General features: G+C 44.6%; 4 protein-coding genes across 6 annotated transcripts; 1 reads left to right on the top strand and 3 right to left on the bottom strand.

The window, feature by feature from the left end:
* Window position 1: 1 nt before the first annotated feature.
* Window positions 2–4155, bottom strand: Vps50 (vacuolar protein sorting 50). Its single transcript, XM_064681965.1, has 10 exons — window positions 4021–4155; window positions 3712–3963; window positions 3338–3655; window positions 2402–3268; window positions 2004–2341; window positions 1772–1937; window positions 1608–1718; window positions 1228–1551; window positions 1042–1154; window positions 2–979 (listed from the first exon to the last, which is right to left on the bottom strand). Exons 1-10 carry the CDS (start codon window positions 4084–4086, stop codon window positions 607–609), a joined length of 2928 nt encoding a protein of 975 aa, XP_064538035.1. The 5' UTR covers window positions 4087–4155; the 3' UTR covers window positions 2–606.
* A 1361-nt stretch (window positions 4156–5516) lies between these two features.
* On the bottom strand, window positions 5517–8508 carry LOC135428142 (general transcription factor 3C polypeptide 3). Its single transcript, XM_064681959.1, has 2 exons — window positions 6614–8508; window positions 5517–6560 (listed from the first exon to the last, which is right to left on the bottom strand). The coding sequence occupies exons 1-2, from the start codon at window positions 8459–8461 to the stop codon at window positions 5685–5687; spliced, it is 2724 nt and encodes a 907-aa protein (XP_064538029.1). The 5' UTR covers window positions 8462–8508; the 3' UTR covers window positions 5517–5684.
* A 145-nt stretch (window positions 8509–8653) lies between these two features.
* On the bottom strand, window positions 8654–10659 carry abo (de-etiolated protein 1 abo). The gene is made up of 3 exons (XM_064681964.1): window positions 10347–10659; window positions 9564–10276; window positions 8654–9493 (listed from the first exon to the last, which is right to left on the bottom strand). Exons 1-3 carry the CDS (start codon window positions 10600–10602, stop codon window positions 8792–8794), a joined length of 1671 nt encoding a protein of 556 aa, XP_064538034.1. The 5' UTR covers window positions 10603–10659; the 3' UTR covers window positions 8654–8791.
* A 166-nt stretch (window positions 10660–10825) lies between these two features.
* Mov10 (Mov10 RISC complex RNA helicase) lies at window positions 10826–14665 on the top strand. 3 transcript variants are annotated; one of them, XM_064681963.1, is made up of 6 exons: window positions 10826–10978; window positions 11197–11348; window positions 11406–12205; window positions 12276–13715; window positions 13774–14026; window positions 14086–14665. In XM_064681963.1, the coding sequence occupies exons 1-6, from the start codon at window positions 10964–10966 to the stop codon at window positions 14117–14119; spliced, it is 2694 nt and encodes an 897-aa protein (XP_064538033.1). In that variant the 5' UTR covers window positions 10826–10963; the 3' UTR covers window positions 14120–14665. The 3 variants fall into 3 exon arrangements, with proteins under 3 accessions (XP_064538033.1, XP_064538030.1, XP_064538031.1); XM_064681960.1 differs by having other exon boundaries at window positions 10866–11128; XM_064681961.1 differs by having other exon boundaries at window positions 10904–11128; window positions 13786–14026; window positions 14086–14332.
* Window positions 14666–14763: the final 98 nt, after the last annotated feature.

Genomic DNA, 14763 nt, shown 5'->3' with positions numbered 1-14763 from the left:
GTCATTTTAATATGCATATCTCAAAATATGTATTCTTTATTAGTTGTTTTTAGTTACAGATCCATATACCCCTAGGTATTAAAGTGTATGTTAGTAACCCACAAATCGGGTAAATTGCGGTTTTTAAGTATATGTATAATCGCGGTTAATTACAATTATTTGTCCGTTTCGCAAATAAATATTACAATTGGATATTAAAATAAATATATTAGTTTTGTATATGCCTTATCTCTATTTTTAGATATATGTGTATGTGTATATGCTTTCTCTAGGTACTTAAGTCATTAGAATGATAGACCCAATTACAAACAAAAAAAGAATAATAAATTTGTGCCTTGTCTACAAGTAGAGAGCGTGTAGCATTTAAATAGAGATTTCACGTTATTCACAGATTCGAAACGAAGTACATCATGGAGATCGCTTATGTAACTAAATACAATCAACTTACAGCTTAATGTTAATCAATTTGCACTAAACGGAATGTATAATCTAAATAGAACGTCCACAAAATTCAGCTACTAACAAAGGTTCGACCAAATAGTTAGCAAATGGTTACGACTATAACAAAATAAATATGAAATACAAAATGAGAGAGAAAATATTAATTTAAATAACATTGCTCAGATTCGAGCCGGAGCTATAGTTATTCTTGTGCGGCGTTGTGGTGGGCGTAACACTTGATGCCACACCCTCCAGCAGCTGCAGCAGCCTCTGTCGTGTGCGCTTATCGCTGACACAAATGCATTGTATCAGATTCGTCAGTTGTTTTGCGGAATATTCATCGCCCTGTCGTTGCTGTTCAATCCAGTTTTCGAACTGTTCCGGCGAGAAGTAATAGGACTTGATGAAGACATCCACGTAAGCGCGATGTTGCGGATACTTTTGATTCGAGATTAATTCAAGGAACGACATAAAATTAGCAAAATCCAATTGCATTAGTGCACGTCCACCAGCGGAACATTTCTTTACGTTGGAAAACCTAAGAACAAAAAAAAAAAAATTTGATCGGATTTCATAGGAATGATATAATAGCTGACTAACCCCTCTACCAGCAAATGTGTGACCACATGCGCCATTGAGTTCCACACATGTTTGCCAGGTATTGGCACCTCCTTCGCTATTTCCTCCAGGCACATGGCAAAGCTCTGAATGTTCTATAAAAACAAAGGATGTTGGAGCTGCTTAGATTATGGTTGATATTGTTATAGTTTAATCTATTGTACTTACGCGATTTAAGACATCGCTGTAGCTGCTATGCTGATGCGTTACATGATTCACATCCCACTTGACCTTCGCCATTTGCGCCAGTATGCCCGTCAGATCAATGACGCGAGATGTGACGCATGTGTAAACTGGTTTGGCCAGATCAGCCATAAATTCACCATATTCGAGATAATTAGTTAAAGTTGACCGCTCGGCAGCAGGCAATAGATGATTCAAGTAATGCTGGAGCACATTAAATTGTTGAAACATGCTACGTCCAGCCTCAACGGCCACAATGCGTTGTGTTAGACCGTAAAGCGTGTCCGGATTAGCCAGCTCATTGTTGGTCTGCAAATGAATGAAACTTTAATAGTGAACTTATGCCCATTTTTTTGCGCTGTTACCAAAGATGAAAAGTTCAGCGGCCAAACTTTTATCTGAGTAAGCACATTCGTCTCCACGGCCCGAAGACGCTGCTCCAGACGTGGGGTATATAGATTATCAGTGGCCACCAGCTGCGAAATTTGATAGCATAAAATGGGATCTATCATGCACAAACCCTTCTTACCGCATCCCTGCCGAATATCTCATGCACTGCATACGCATAAAAATCGAGCAGCTCCAGCATGCATGATACTATCTTGGGTGAGATGCAGTGCAGCAGCTTGCACATTTGCAGGTAGCGTCCAATGCAACGCAGCACATTTAAGGCTGTGTTGTTCACAAGCAGTTGACTGGCAAAAGCAACAAATTTAAATAACTTTTATCATTGAAATGTAACGCATCGACTAGACACTTACTTGCTGGCATCATCGGCAAACTCTTTGCTCTGTAGACTCTTTTGCTCGTCGTCGCTTTCTTCGCTAAAATAGCACGAGGCCTCATCTACAATGCCCGACAGTATGTCCTCCTCTAGCATGGCAGCATCGAGGCCACCATCAAAGGGCGAACTCTTCTCCGAAAAGCGCAAAAAGTAGCCATAGGAACCATAAATGGAACTGCCGCCGCCATCCTGTGAGTGCACAGAGACCAACTCGTCACAGTTGTTATTGCTAATGGGCGAGTTATTGGCCGAAGCTAGCAGCGCTGTCGTTGGGGATTTGTGACGACGCAACGTGTGTCGCACCGAACGGAATTCCTGCATAACACATAAGATTATTAATAATGGCAAAGCATTTGGCATTTAGTGCTATGCTACCGGCAACTGCAATATGTGCGAAAACGAGTCCAGCGGTGTCCAGGACTCATTGTCCAAGAACAAGCAAATCTCCTCGACGCAGCAAATGTGATAGCGTTTGAAGAACTCCTCGCTCTGCTGCTGCATGGTCGCAATTAGCTTCTCTGACTGCTCACCGCAAAACTCTACGCCCACCTTCTTCAGGCGCTGCACTATGGACAGTACCTGTATGAACTGATCATACTTGAGCGTCTTCAGCTTAGCACTCTGCAGAAACAGGCAAACTTTGTTCAGTATATCGTTCCAGATGCGAGACTGGCCCTTCTTTAGTTTTTGCTGTATATAAAGATCGGGTGACTCGCCATCTGTGTCCTCCTGCTGTGCATACAGCTTGTAGTTGTTGTGCCACATGACCACCTGGTAGTAAGAGGCTAGAATGTTCCAGAAGGTCTTGCACAAGCTAATCAGACAGGGTATAAGTTTATCTGAATTGAGTTGCTCGCATAGTTGCTCATAAAGCAGCTTAGGTTGCTCCTCGGCATTCGGCTCACTGTAGCCACGCACCACCGCATTCACCGTGGAGTGTACCGCAGAGATGTAGTTGATGTGCAACTGATCCATGGCAATCAGTGACTTGTTGGCTAGCTTATAAGCCTCCTGCAGCTTGGCATATTTGCGCATGTCAAAATTTAGCACCATTTCGTTAAGCACGGTATCCAGCTGATACTCCATCAACAGCATGGTCTCCTGCAGCTTTTTGTGCAGCGACTGCACGCAATTATATTGCATGAATCCCGCAGCGGAGCTCTGGCACTGCAACAAAAGCGCTATAGCTGCAGAATAGTTGTGGTCAGCCAGCAGCTTTTGCAGCTCCTCATCTGTGGTGCGCTTTATGGGTGGCAAACAGAGCACAGTCGGTATTACTAAATCCGGGAGAGAGCGCAAACATTTACTTACCAACTTTTTAATGGCCATTAGTGTGTCAAGCACTTCCTTGAGCACCTCGCGCTTGCGATAGCTCGCTAGGATCTCCAAGCTGTTCGTTGTTAAATTTGTACGTGCGTAATTCAAGTAAGAGCGCGCCTTTTGACATGTCCACAGTGATTCCTCTAGTTTCTTTTGGGTCTCATTGATGGCCTGAAACTCGCTATTGCATGCATTGCGTTGTTCCAATATGTTCTGAAGCACCTGCTTGGTCAGCACCTTTTGCTGTGTGCGCAGCTGAGCGATGGTCGACTCAATTAACTGGTTGTCAATGCCAGCGCCGAGAACTTTCTGTAAAGAGTTGGACAATTGGATTTTACTAAAAATTGGATCATGCCATTGCCTACCTTAAGCTCGTATAGCTCCGGATTGCTATCGGCGCTGTAGTAGCACTGTTCAATGCTCTCCAAAATTTCCTGATCCGATTTTTGTGCGGCCACTGCAGCATCTTTAGCATCCGCATCTGCACTTTCTGCTGCCGCCACCGCTGCTGCTGCTGCTGCTGCTGTTGTTGTTGTGCTGGGCAAAGCATCCGTTGTGACGGTCTGTATGAAATAATCGGAAAATCCCATTGCAGGAATTTTCATTTGTCGATTCGTCTGCGGGGCGAAAGTATATTAGCCTCTGTCCGTTCGCTGGCCGCTTGTTGCACCTACCTGTTTGTGCAGCATGTCCATGAACCTGGTCTTAAATTCGTCCATTTTGGCCTTGGAGTTCTGCATTTTGCAGCCATGAAAACCAGAAAAATTACGCGAAACAAACTTCGCCTCTCTCCCACTTCTAAACAATGGCTACACCGATATTAATGTTATCGATATGACTATTATTATCGATACTTGCACACTTACTATTGGCAGTGTTAAGGTAGTATAGTATGCTGCTCCTCTGCAAGCTGGTTAACTGCAGTTTTAAATCAAATAATAGTGTTATTTATTTCTTGGTTTCAGGGGAGCAAAATATATGACGAAACCCTAATTAAATTAAACAAAGAACAGCTGAATAGCTTTATGGCAGACATATATAAATACATATGCATATATTTGGAAAATACCAAAATCCAATTGGATTATTAATAGACCAGATCCTGTGCCTAAAAAAAATATTTAAAAAGTAACGAACAACTAGAGTATCTAAGATTCCATACATTTTTATCAACCAATATTACATTATTTTTACTATCCAAAAATCATAGACATATTATATATTAAAAAACTGTAAACTAATTAAATATTTATTCATATAATCCTAAGATTCATCCATCACAGTTAGTCAAGACGAACCTCCCACCGCAATTCGTCCATTACAGTGATGATATCGCCAACATATAGACGTTGTGGTTCCCGAATTGCAAGACCATTTACCTTGAGTACAGCCTGACGTCCAGCACATGGAAATATCTCCACAAAGCTCTGCCTCTCCTCTAGTACTCCACGCAGAAGAAACCAGCAGAAGGATTTCCAACGTATTGTTTGCATTCCTGGTTGAATATACCGCATCCACATTTCGTCACAGTTGAAGAGAAACCAGCGGTATTTAACCACAGGATTCGCAGTCAAGTTGTGAGATGAAGATGAGCCATGTGTTGGCATTCCTGTTTGCCAATTTATGTTGGATGCCGTCGCATTACCAGACGCTGATGATTCATAAGGAGTCGCTGGTGTCACAAGTGTGCGAAGTGTGTGATTAGCTGAGGATTCTAGAAAAACCAAGTCTTTAGAGAACGACATGCTTGATTGAAGCATGATCAAAGAATGCTTGTTTGAATTTTGTAAGCGGCCCATAATAATAATTTAACAATTCGTGAAATTATATACTAACAAACATTTTTCTCAATGCGAGTTTAGATTAGGGAATTCCAGCGAATTAATTATTTATTTGTTTTTTTTTTTGCTATACAAAATAATATACATACATGAAGCATTAATTTGACTGGCCCATAATTTGTTCAACTTAAATGTTAATCTATTTCAACTGAAACCAAGCTGATAATACATAGTTTTGCTTCTTGATTCGTTGTCAATCTTTTCTTGGGTTCTTCCTCATTGTACCCTGTACGCATTAAAATAGAAAAAATTGTGTTTCGTAGAATTGAAATTGGAAAAGTTGTTGGTGTTAAAGATGGGCAGAGAAAAGAAAATTCGATCCCATCCCGTCTCACATGAAACATACATTTATTGTCCTGTTCCGTCCTGATTTAATATTAAAATATAAATACAAAAATTAACAAAACTTCAGAGGGTTATCAATACCAATCTCCGATCTCTGGTTGGTAAGGATTGATTTATAGGGTATATAAAATTAAATAAGTTATACTTAATGCCTAGATAACGCAGTAACGCATTAGACACTGTCGCGCCTTCCACTTATTGCCGCTGGCTCGGTAGATTAGATGAAGATTGAAGGCCACCTCATGCTGCAGTCCCAAAACCGAGTCATGCTTCTTTATCAGCGGATGCTGTGCGGCCAAAGCGCGCTCATAATAATCGGTAGCCAGATGCAGAATGTTTGCCTGATGATAGATGCGTCCAATGTTGTAGTAGATCTCCTGCTGGGCAGCACTTGAGTCTGGTACATCGTTGCCTTTGTCAGGGCTGCCCCCTCCACGCAGTTCCGCATAGCGTAGAGCAAATGCTACCGCTTGGGCAACAGCTGCCGATTTGCGCAACACCTTCTTCTGCAGCGCCAGCTGGTTAAAGACAACGGCTATAGAGAGGGCGACCAGCGGATGCGGTTGCTCGCGCAGTATGGGCACATAAACATTCAGGGCATACTTGTACGAGCTGCAGTTGAGGTGGTAGTGGCCCAAAAACAGGCGCATGGGCTGGGTGACTTTCGGATGACGCTGGAGCAGACGTCGTGCGTACCGAAAGTAGCGCACCTCATCGCCCTGCTGCACCATCAGCGACAGCATGTTCCACAGATTGACGAGCTCCGGCTGCTTGGCAATCAGCTCGCGCAGATACGAGAATCCGATGGCGCAGTCGTGATTAAAATAGCAGGCGAGAATCATTAGGCGCTCGATCTCGTAGTGATAGTAGGTGAAACGCTTCGTGGTCACCATGGCGAAGCAGATGCGCTCAATGGCGCTGTGCATGCCATGCGCATGGGCAGTGCGCACCAGTTCCAGGAACAGATCGTACTCGTTCGTAATGGTCAGATCGGAACCCTCAGCATTAGCAGTGTTCTTCAGTGTGTCCTGTCAAGAATTCAATTTATTGTAACTTCAAGTGAAATACTCGTTTCACCCACCTGTTGCTCCGTTTCAGTGCCGCTCGCCACATCGGAGAGGCTGCGCATTTGCATGATAGCCTTGAGGCCCTCGGTGTTGTAGGCGCCGCCGCCATTGGAAGCGGCCATCATCTCCTCGCGATTCTTCAGCTTGATCGAGTGTCGGCCCAGTAGCACATAGCCAACATCAAGAAACTCATCGATGCGGTTGATCTGCTGCAGCATTATGCAGCGCTCGTAGAGCAGGCGCGCATGCAGTGGCTGTCCCTCCTGTTCGCCAGATTGCTCTAGTGCCTTGACCGCCTCCTCCGGTCTGCCCTGCTGCTTGAGCAGTGCCGACAGCGTGAACTTGGCCTCATAGCAATACGGGGCCAGCTGCACAACACGCCCATAGCTCTGGATGGCCTCCTGGGTGCGATTCAGTTGACGCAAGCACTCGGCCTGACGCAGCCAAACGAAAGCGGGACAATCAAAGGAGTCGGCATCGGTAATGGGGCGCATTAGAGCAATCGCCTCGGCATATTTGTGCTCCTGCATCAGCGCCTCGGTAATGTCCATATACAGTTCCAGGCGATCCACAGTCGGTGCAATATGCTCCTGCACATTCTGCACAATATAGCCGAGCAAATGATGTGCGTGCATGTGTATGAGGCTGACGCAGAGCTTGGCACGCAGCTCGGGCACATAGTCGTCGGGTATGTGACAGAAGTAGATGAGCTCCAGGCTCTCCTGCTCCGTCTCCAGCTCCAGTTTGGTGCGCTCTCGCAAACAGCGCAGCACTTTGGTGTATTGCTTATTGAGTATGAGCAGCTCTAGATAGATGTTGAGATCCTCGACTGAGAAGCGTGCGCCACACACACAGTACGTGCCCTCCATAGCCTCTAGTGCAATGCTGTGCTTCTCGAGCACATGGAAATAACGTGCCACATTTTTGCCAGTGGTGAGGCACAAGCTCCACTCACCCGACGGCATAAGCGGCAGCATTTTCAAGTACGTAAACATTGCCGCATTTGTCTCGCCCATGCGCTCCAAGAGCTGTGCCTTGCGCAGCCGCAGCAGATAGTCCTTGGGCAGCACTTTGATGGCTTTCGTGTAGCAGACGCGCGCGCGTGCCAGATGTCCTTGCTGCACCAGTAGATCCGAGATACGTATCCACATGTCACGATCCTGAGGATTTAGATGCGCTGCTATTGTGGAAAAATGCAAGAACTTGACCTCATCGCGATTCTCGTAGATCTCGGCCAGCGTGTAGAAGGGCTCGCTGGCCAGAGGATTCTGCCGTATGATTTCCATGCAAATGCGCTCGGCCATATCGAAGCGTCCATATGCAAACGACAAATTCGCCTCGCCCATGAGGCCTACCAAGGCGGCACTCAGTTGACTGCGGCGACCCAAACTGCCACCGCCTCCGCCACCGCCACCACCACCGGATCCAGTGCGGCCGCCAAACGTGTTCTTCGACTGCGCCTTCGTTGGGGTCAATTGCCTAGCAGCTGCTGCAGCGGCGCTCGTGGAGGCCTCTGGCTGTTCATTGCTCTTTTTGGCCGCCAAGTGTGCTGCCTCGTCATCGTCCTCCTCGTCGCCGGGTTCGAGTTTGGTGCAGAAATCGGGAAACTCCAGGCACTGAACGCCCTGCACATAGCGTCTGATTAGTGCGCCTTCCTCAGCGGCCGCCTTTGCGGCTTCGCTTGACTGCGACGCCGGGTCTTCGTCTTCCTCCAAGTCGATGATTTCCACTATGCGCAGCGGTTCCGTCAGCTCAAACTGTGCTAATTCGTTCTCCGGCACATCGTTGCTGTCGATTTCCTCTATTAGCACTTCATTCGCATCTAGTTTGCAGTTTTTATCTGCTTGCGGATTCTCGCTCATTTTCTTTCTTTTAATAAACAGAAAACATATGTTTTTGGCGTCGCAAAACTTAACATTTTAAAGAACTGTTGTTAACATAGCCAAACAGAGATGCGCATAATTGTCTTATAAAATATCGATATTTACAATTGATATCGAAAACACTCCAGCAAAAATGTTCGTAATGAAATCAGTAACAGGAAATTATTCATATACAGAAAATAATTATTTTTAATAATTTCTGTTTTGAACAGAACACAAAACTGATTTGTAAAAAAATATTAAACAATAATTCTTTTAACGTTCACATATCCTTTCATAAAACTATATAACATTATATTAAGATAACATTCAGTTGAAAAACTGTTCCACAACTGTTCCATGATTGTAAATATGTAGCTTGTAGGAGTAGACGTGCATGCATTTCTGTATGCTGAGCACAAGCGGCTCAAATGGATGGCAAATGAAGGCACATAGCTCGCGTGGAGTGAATTGACTGGGCGGCCTGTGCGCCTTGGTGTTGAAGCGAAACTTGATTAAATTGGTGGCGCGATCGCGGAATACAATGGGCTCCACGGAGCAGGCCTTCGGACGTTCCAGTGGAGAGATGAGCTTATCATCATAACTAAACACATTGTAGTTAAGATATGGGGATGTTGAAAAGCTCTGCGTGCTGACCGGCACGCTGGGATTGTAGCGCAGCGCTGCTTGACGCATAAAAGGCGCCGACTTGTTGGGATTTATGCAATTCTGTTGCATAAAATAGTGCGAGGAGGGCGAGGAAGGCGCATCGCCCGTTTGTAGCGAGCGCACATTGCACAATTTATCATAAAATTGCACCACTATTTGCAGAAGATCCACGGAATCATCATGGTAGACGCCAAGCACATCCTCACTGCTCATGCCATAGAAGACATAGAGACGTCGCGGTGGCTGTGGCTCGCCCGTCACCAGAATGGGTGTCACATCGGTGTCCTTTGGCCGTTCCTCGTAGCGCAATAATAAGAAATCGCTGTCGATTAGCTGCATTTTTTCAATAATCATGTTCTCTATCTGTAAGTATTATAAAGTGAGAGCTTTTATATGGAGCAAATGCGAATCGATTCAGCGCTCGGACACTTACGAAATCAAAATTCTTGTAGAATTCCTGATATTTTTGGCTCGCTTGTGGGCTATCCGGTTGTATCTGGCGGTACAGGAAACTCAACACTCGTTGCTTAATGTGCGTAATGGGCAACAAGGTATTCACATCCAACATGACCATAAACATAGACGAGACGTCTTGGAATGCACAATGGAGAGGCCTTGGACCGATTTCGTGCTCCTGTTTTATCAGCCGACCGTTGACCAGCTCATATATATAAATACTTTGGCGCAGTCGTGACAATATTGCTATGGTGTGGCCATGCACTGAGATGCCGTGATTGTGTGACAAGGATATGGCATCCTGAGGGAGGCGCACTTCATCAGTAACAATGCCTTGATGCAAGTCCACAACGTAGAATATGTACGAGAAGGGATCGACCTTATCGAAGACATCCGGATATCGTTCGTAGTCAGAGACAGCCAGGTTGCACCCCTGTAGTATGCACATCCCGGCCAGCAGCACATAGCGACTGTCCTCTAAAAAAACGCTAAACTCCCGATGCAGATAGAAACGAGCCGAGTCGCCTTGGCATAGACGCAACACGTATTTCGGTTTAAAGAGCTGCTCAAATATTGTACTTCTCAGATGGTTGCCATCTATTCTATCAATGTACGTCTCGGCGCTGCCTACGCCAGCCTCGCTTAACAGCTGACTAACGCCAGATGTGCCTAAGCCTTTGTATAAGTACACTGAATTCAAATATATATATATTTATATAAATTATGTTTATCTCTATTGTCAAAAGTATTCATAACTTGCCAATAAATGAACGCTGGTCGTGGGAGAAAGCCAACAGCTTGCTGCCGTCCGGCGTGAATTTGCGCAGATAAACAGGTGGTATTGAGATTCCAACCGTTAGGCAAGGGGTGATTGCTTTGTAGAACTGGCGCTCATGTGATAGTTGAGGCGTTTGACTGAACTTATTTCGAGTGAAGCCCGATTCCCTATTTTGCAGCATATGCACAAGATTCTGCGTTTGCATACGCTGGTCAAACGAAAGTTTTTCCAAAATCATAACAAAATATTGCAAACAGAAAACGTAAATAACAAACGATATCGATATCGATTAGATTATCGCATAGCAACACAGTCAAAACAGTGCTACATAACGTATCGGAAAGTTCGCAGCCAACTTCACGTGTTAGAGGCGCGTTGGCAAATTTGGGCTTGTCGGATTTTAAACCTAACGTGAATTCAAAATTGACAATTTAATAAACTAAGTGCAGATTTAATTTTTCATAATTATTGTTTACATAAAGTTTGTGCTCGTACGAATCGAGATAGAGTGACTGTTATCGTTTAAGCATAGTGTTGCAAAGGAATATCAATTGCTGCAGCACTTGAAGTTGCCTGCGATCAATGCCAACTGAAGCCAGATGGCGCCTGTAACGGTACTTGCTGCGTCTACACTTGAACCCGACTATTTGTATATTTCTCGTGAAGTTTACCAAGTCTCTCCTTATGTATTGTCTGTGTGATTGTATATGTAGTTTGGTTGTTGCAAAATGAACGCGAACGAAATAACACGTGAATCGAAATCGGTAATTTAAGTGTAAGGAGAACAACCTTACAACTCCTTTATATTTGTGTTCGTGCGTTTATTTTGCAGATGGACTTGCAATTATCAACAATTACCAGCTTGGTAAAATGTGGGAAGCCGGGCCTCGAAGTCAAAGCCAATGTCCGCGTGCGCAAGAAGTTTAGCGACGACGAAGAAGATTCGTCGACACCAGATGATGAAGAAGAAATGCAGAAAAACAAGTGAGTACAAATAAGTGAACAAAATTGCAAATATAAAATGCGCTGTTTGTCTTGCAGATTTACTGCTATCATGCGCGCTCTGCCCCACTATGAGCCTAGTCAGACCTTGTTACAAGCTTTGGACGTCGAATTTACCGACGAAAGCTTGGCAAAACATGACACCACTTTCGGTACATACCTGCAGACGCAGCTCCTGGACTCAGAGAATGTCTGCTCAGTGCTGAGTATACTGCTCAGCATAGAGGATGTGTCGACAATGCAACTTTATGCCCAGCTTATGCAGCCCAATGTTCTGCTAAAGAAAGTTCAAAACCATTGCTTTAGCTTTGTGCTGGGCAAGACACAAATCAATCCAGAGGAGGTTCTTGCGCCTTATTTGGACGAGGCTGTACTTATACCTAAGGCTAGCTTAGAGGCAGCACCTCTGCCGAAACAGCCCATCCTAGCGCTACTACCGCACGCTCACGAGACTCTGCCAATAAACAATCCACGGCGCCGTTACGTTGCAAGCTTAGAGCAGGTGACGCGCACCAGCATCCATCTAAAATTCAAACGGGGCGGCTTTCCAGCCAGAGAATCTGCGCTTGAACAGCGTTACCATGTAATCCTGCGCTCACGCCGTACGCCCGTTCGCTTCATGTATCGTGCGATGCAGCTGCTTCAGGAGAATCCACAGCTGCGTCGCTATTTGTTTCCCATCCAGGGGCTGCAAACAGTGTCACCCAAAGTGACTAAATTACCAAATCTGACGCTATTTAACCAGAGCATTGCGTCTAACATGGAACAGCTGCAGGCAGTACAACATATCGTTAATGGCCCCAGCAGCCTAGCGCCCTACATAGTGTTCGGACCACCTGGTGAGCTTAGAAAAATCCTTAGATTAGGAGGATCAACAATATATAAATAATTGTTTATTTTCGTTTACAGGCACCGGCAAGACCACAACAATTGTCGAGGCCATTCTACAGTTGCGACTTCGACATCCAAGAAGTCGCATTCTTGTAACTGCCGGTTCGAACTCGGCCTGCGACACAATTGCCTTGAGAATATGCGAGTATTTTGCTAGCAATCAACGTCTGCAGGCGGTTTTGGTAGAGCGGGCCAAAGAGTCGCGTTTGGTTACGGAGGACGTGGAGCTAGATCATCAGTTAATGCGTCTCTTTTCGCGATCTATCTACTCCAAAGGATTAAATTCAGTAGACCCTCTGCTCCTAAAACATTCTAATTGTAGAAAACGTGTGTATGAGCATTCTAATGTGAACAGATTACGCAAGTATGGCATACTTGTGGCCACACTGTGCACAGTGGGCCGTCTAGTGACCTTAAATGTGGGCAAATTTAACTTTTTCACACACGTTTTCATTGATGAAGCGGGCGCTTCCACGGAGCCCGAGTCGCTTATTGGTATAATGGGAATTAAGCAGCAGGACGCTTGCCATGTGATACTCTCGGGCGATCACAAGCAGCTCGGCGCAGTAATTAAGAACAATCGCGCAGCGCTTTTGGGCCTGAGACACTCGCTAATGGAGCGTCTGCTGCGCTGTGAACTATACGCCGTGGATGCCAATGGGAATTATGATCACACATTGCAGACGCGACTACGCCGCAACTATAGATCCCATCCGGAAATCGTTGGGCTGTATAATAAGCTGTACTATAATGATGAACTCATACCACAGGCGCCGCCAGAACAGGTCAATCTAGCAGCCAACTGGCGTATGCTGCCCAATACCGAGTTTCCGATTATATTTCAAGCCACGCATGGCGTGACAACGCGCGATGGTCACTCCACCAGCTCATATAATATGCTAGAGGCACAGGTGCTTTGCTGGTATGTGAAGCATTTGCTCTCTAACGGCCTTGGCGGTGGTATTCGCGTGCAGCAGAAGGATATTGGCGTCGTGGCACCGTATGCGGCGCAGTGTAATTTTATCAATCAACTGCTGCGCCGTCAGGGCCACTACAATGTGGAAGTGGGCAGCGTGGAGAACTATCAGGGTCGGGAGAAAACTGTGATAATTGCCACGCTTGTGCGCTCCTTTGCCAGCATAGGCTTCATGCGTAATCCGCGCCGATTGAATGTGCTTATCTCGCGTGCCAAGTCTTTGATGATACTCATTGGCAATCCGGTGACGCTACGCTATCATCCCGACATAAGGTACATCATCAACCAGTGCAAGTTGCATGGCAACTATTTGTTTAAAAAAAAGGACGGCCTGCAGCGCCCTGAGTTCCTTAATGATTTTGTTGGAGAAGAGATCGAGGGTAATGGAGATGAATTGGATAACGAAGTGAAGCTTTGGTATGCCAAGATGCCGCAAGACATTCCCGTAGCATTGTGCCCACAGCAGGCCGCAATTATAACGGGTAAGTTAATGGGTGACAATATAAAATCCCAACAAATATAATCATGTGCTATAAAAAGTGTTTTCCACAGATGACAGCAGTAGCGGCAGCAACTCAGAAATTACTGAAGCGCTTTCCGAAAGCAGCAGCTCGTGTGATTCTTCTAGCTCCGCCAACTGTCAATGCACACCACCTCCAAATGAAGCGCTGGATTCGCATATGGCTAAGCTGGCCCTAGGCAGTCCCGAAAAGATTGTCATTCGCACCAATTTCTTAAAGGCGTGCGCCGCCTGCGCAATAGAAATTACCAAGCAAAAACTGCTGCAGCTGCAGTAAGTTAAGCACAAACATTTATATCTTTAGTGTTGCAATTTGACTGCTCTCTCATTAGAAATCGCTTCAGAGGGGCCTGTAAGATGTCTTAAGTTCCAATTCAATTTTATTCACATTTCCTAAAAAGCTTAATCTCCAGTTTGCAGGTTTCAAGAGTTGTTCCCTTCGTGTTCACCAGAACATTTGAATATTTGTTGTCAATTTACTTTTGTTTTATATTACTTTCATATTTTTTCCAGTATGTATTCATTTAAGTCAAGATTAAAGTTGCTGGGTCAGCTTAGTTGAAACAGTTCTATATTCAAGGACTTTTTTCGTATTTTTTTCTAATCGTGTGCACAAAAAGTGTATTATTTTAATGCGTCCTCAGGAGCACTTTTTATTATTACATTTAAAATGTCTGTCGAAAGTCTTCACACGGCTGTGAAGTAAAAGAAAAAATTGATTTGTTGAAAAATTGAACATGTAATAGCTTTAAGTATATCGAGATGACTTTCATGAATGTCTAGGTTTAGTAAACGCCAAGAATTAGTTTCCCTGAATTTTAAAACTTATTTTATCGAATACAAAACGCTTTTGAAAAATACTAAAACGCTTAGAGAACGGTTTCAAAATAAATTTAAACGAATTGAAATACATATGTGAAGCAAATCCATTTATTTGATGATTTCTATAAAGTAGAGTTAAATATGGTGTTTCTAGATTATATTTAAGCAGTGACTATTAAATTAGTAAA

Source organism: Drosophila montana, unplaced genomic scaffold (genome assembly GCF_035044405.1).
Source record: "Drosophila montana isolate Dmon_TW-CO22-7 unplaced genomic scaffold, ASM3504440v1 contig_2438_1, whole genome shotgun sequence".
In the NCBI taxonomy this organism is placed as follows: Eukaryota; Metazoa; Arthropoda; class Insecta; order Diptera; family Drosophilidae; genus Drosophila; species Drosophila montana.
This window is presented reverse-complemented; position numbering and strand designations above follow the sequence as displayed.

Excerpts from the sequence above, each read along its gene's own strand:
- abo (XM_064681964.1), bottom strand. The coding sequence starts at position 10,602 with ATGATTTTGGAAAAACTTTCGTTTGACCAGCGTATGCAAACGCAGAAT. Across the intron at positions 10,277-10,346 it reads CGACCAGCGTTCATTTATTG|TGTACTTATACAAAGGCTTA; the intron begins GCAAGTTATGAA and ends ATTTGAATTCAG. Across the intron at positions 9,494-9,563 it reads TCTACAAGAATTTTGATTTC|ATAGAGAACATGATTATTGA; the intron begins GTAAGTGTCCGA and ends TAATACTTACAG.
- Mov10 (XM_064681960.1), top strand. The coding sequence starts at position 11,093 with ATGAACGCGAACGAAATAACACGTGAATCGAAATCG. Across the intron at positions 12,206-12,275 it reads CATAGTGTTCGGACCACCTG|GCACCGGCAAGACCACAACA; the intron begins GTGAGCTTAGAA and ends TTTCGTTTACAG. Across the intron at positions 14,027-14,085 it reads CAAAAACTGCTGCAGCTGCA|AAATCGCTTCAGAGGGGCCT; the intron begins GTAAGTTAAGCA and ends CTCTCTCATTAG.
- Vps50 (XM_064681965.1), bottom strand. The coding sequence starts at position 4,086 with ATGCAGAACTCCAAGGCCAAAATGGACGAATTTAAGACCAGGTTCATG. Across the intron at positions 1,938-2,003 it reads TTTGCCGATGATGCCAGCAA|TCAACTGCTTGTGAACAACA; the intron begins GTAAGTGTCTAG and ends TGCTTTTGCCAG. Across the intron at positions 1,719-1,771 it reads AGATATTCGGCAGGGATGCG|CTGGTGGCCACTGATAATCT; the intron begins GTAAGAAGGGTT and ends CAAATTTCGCAG.
- LOC135428142 (XM_064681959.1), bottom strand. The coding sequence starts at position 8,461 with ATGAGCGAGAATCCGCAAGCAGATAAAAACTGCAAACTAGATGCGAAT. Across the intron at positions 6,561-6,613 it reads GCACTGAAACGGAGCAACAG|GACACACTGAAGAACACTGC; the intron begins GTGGGTGAAACG and ends AATTCTTGACAG.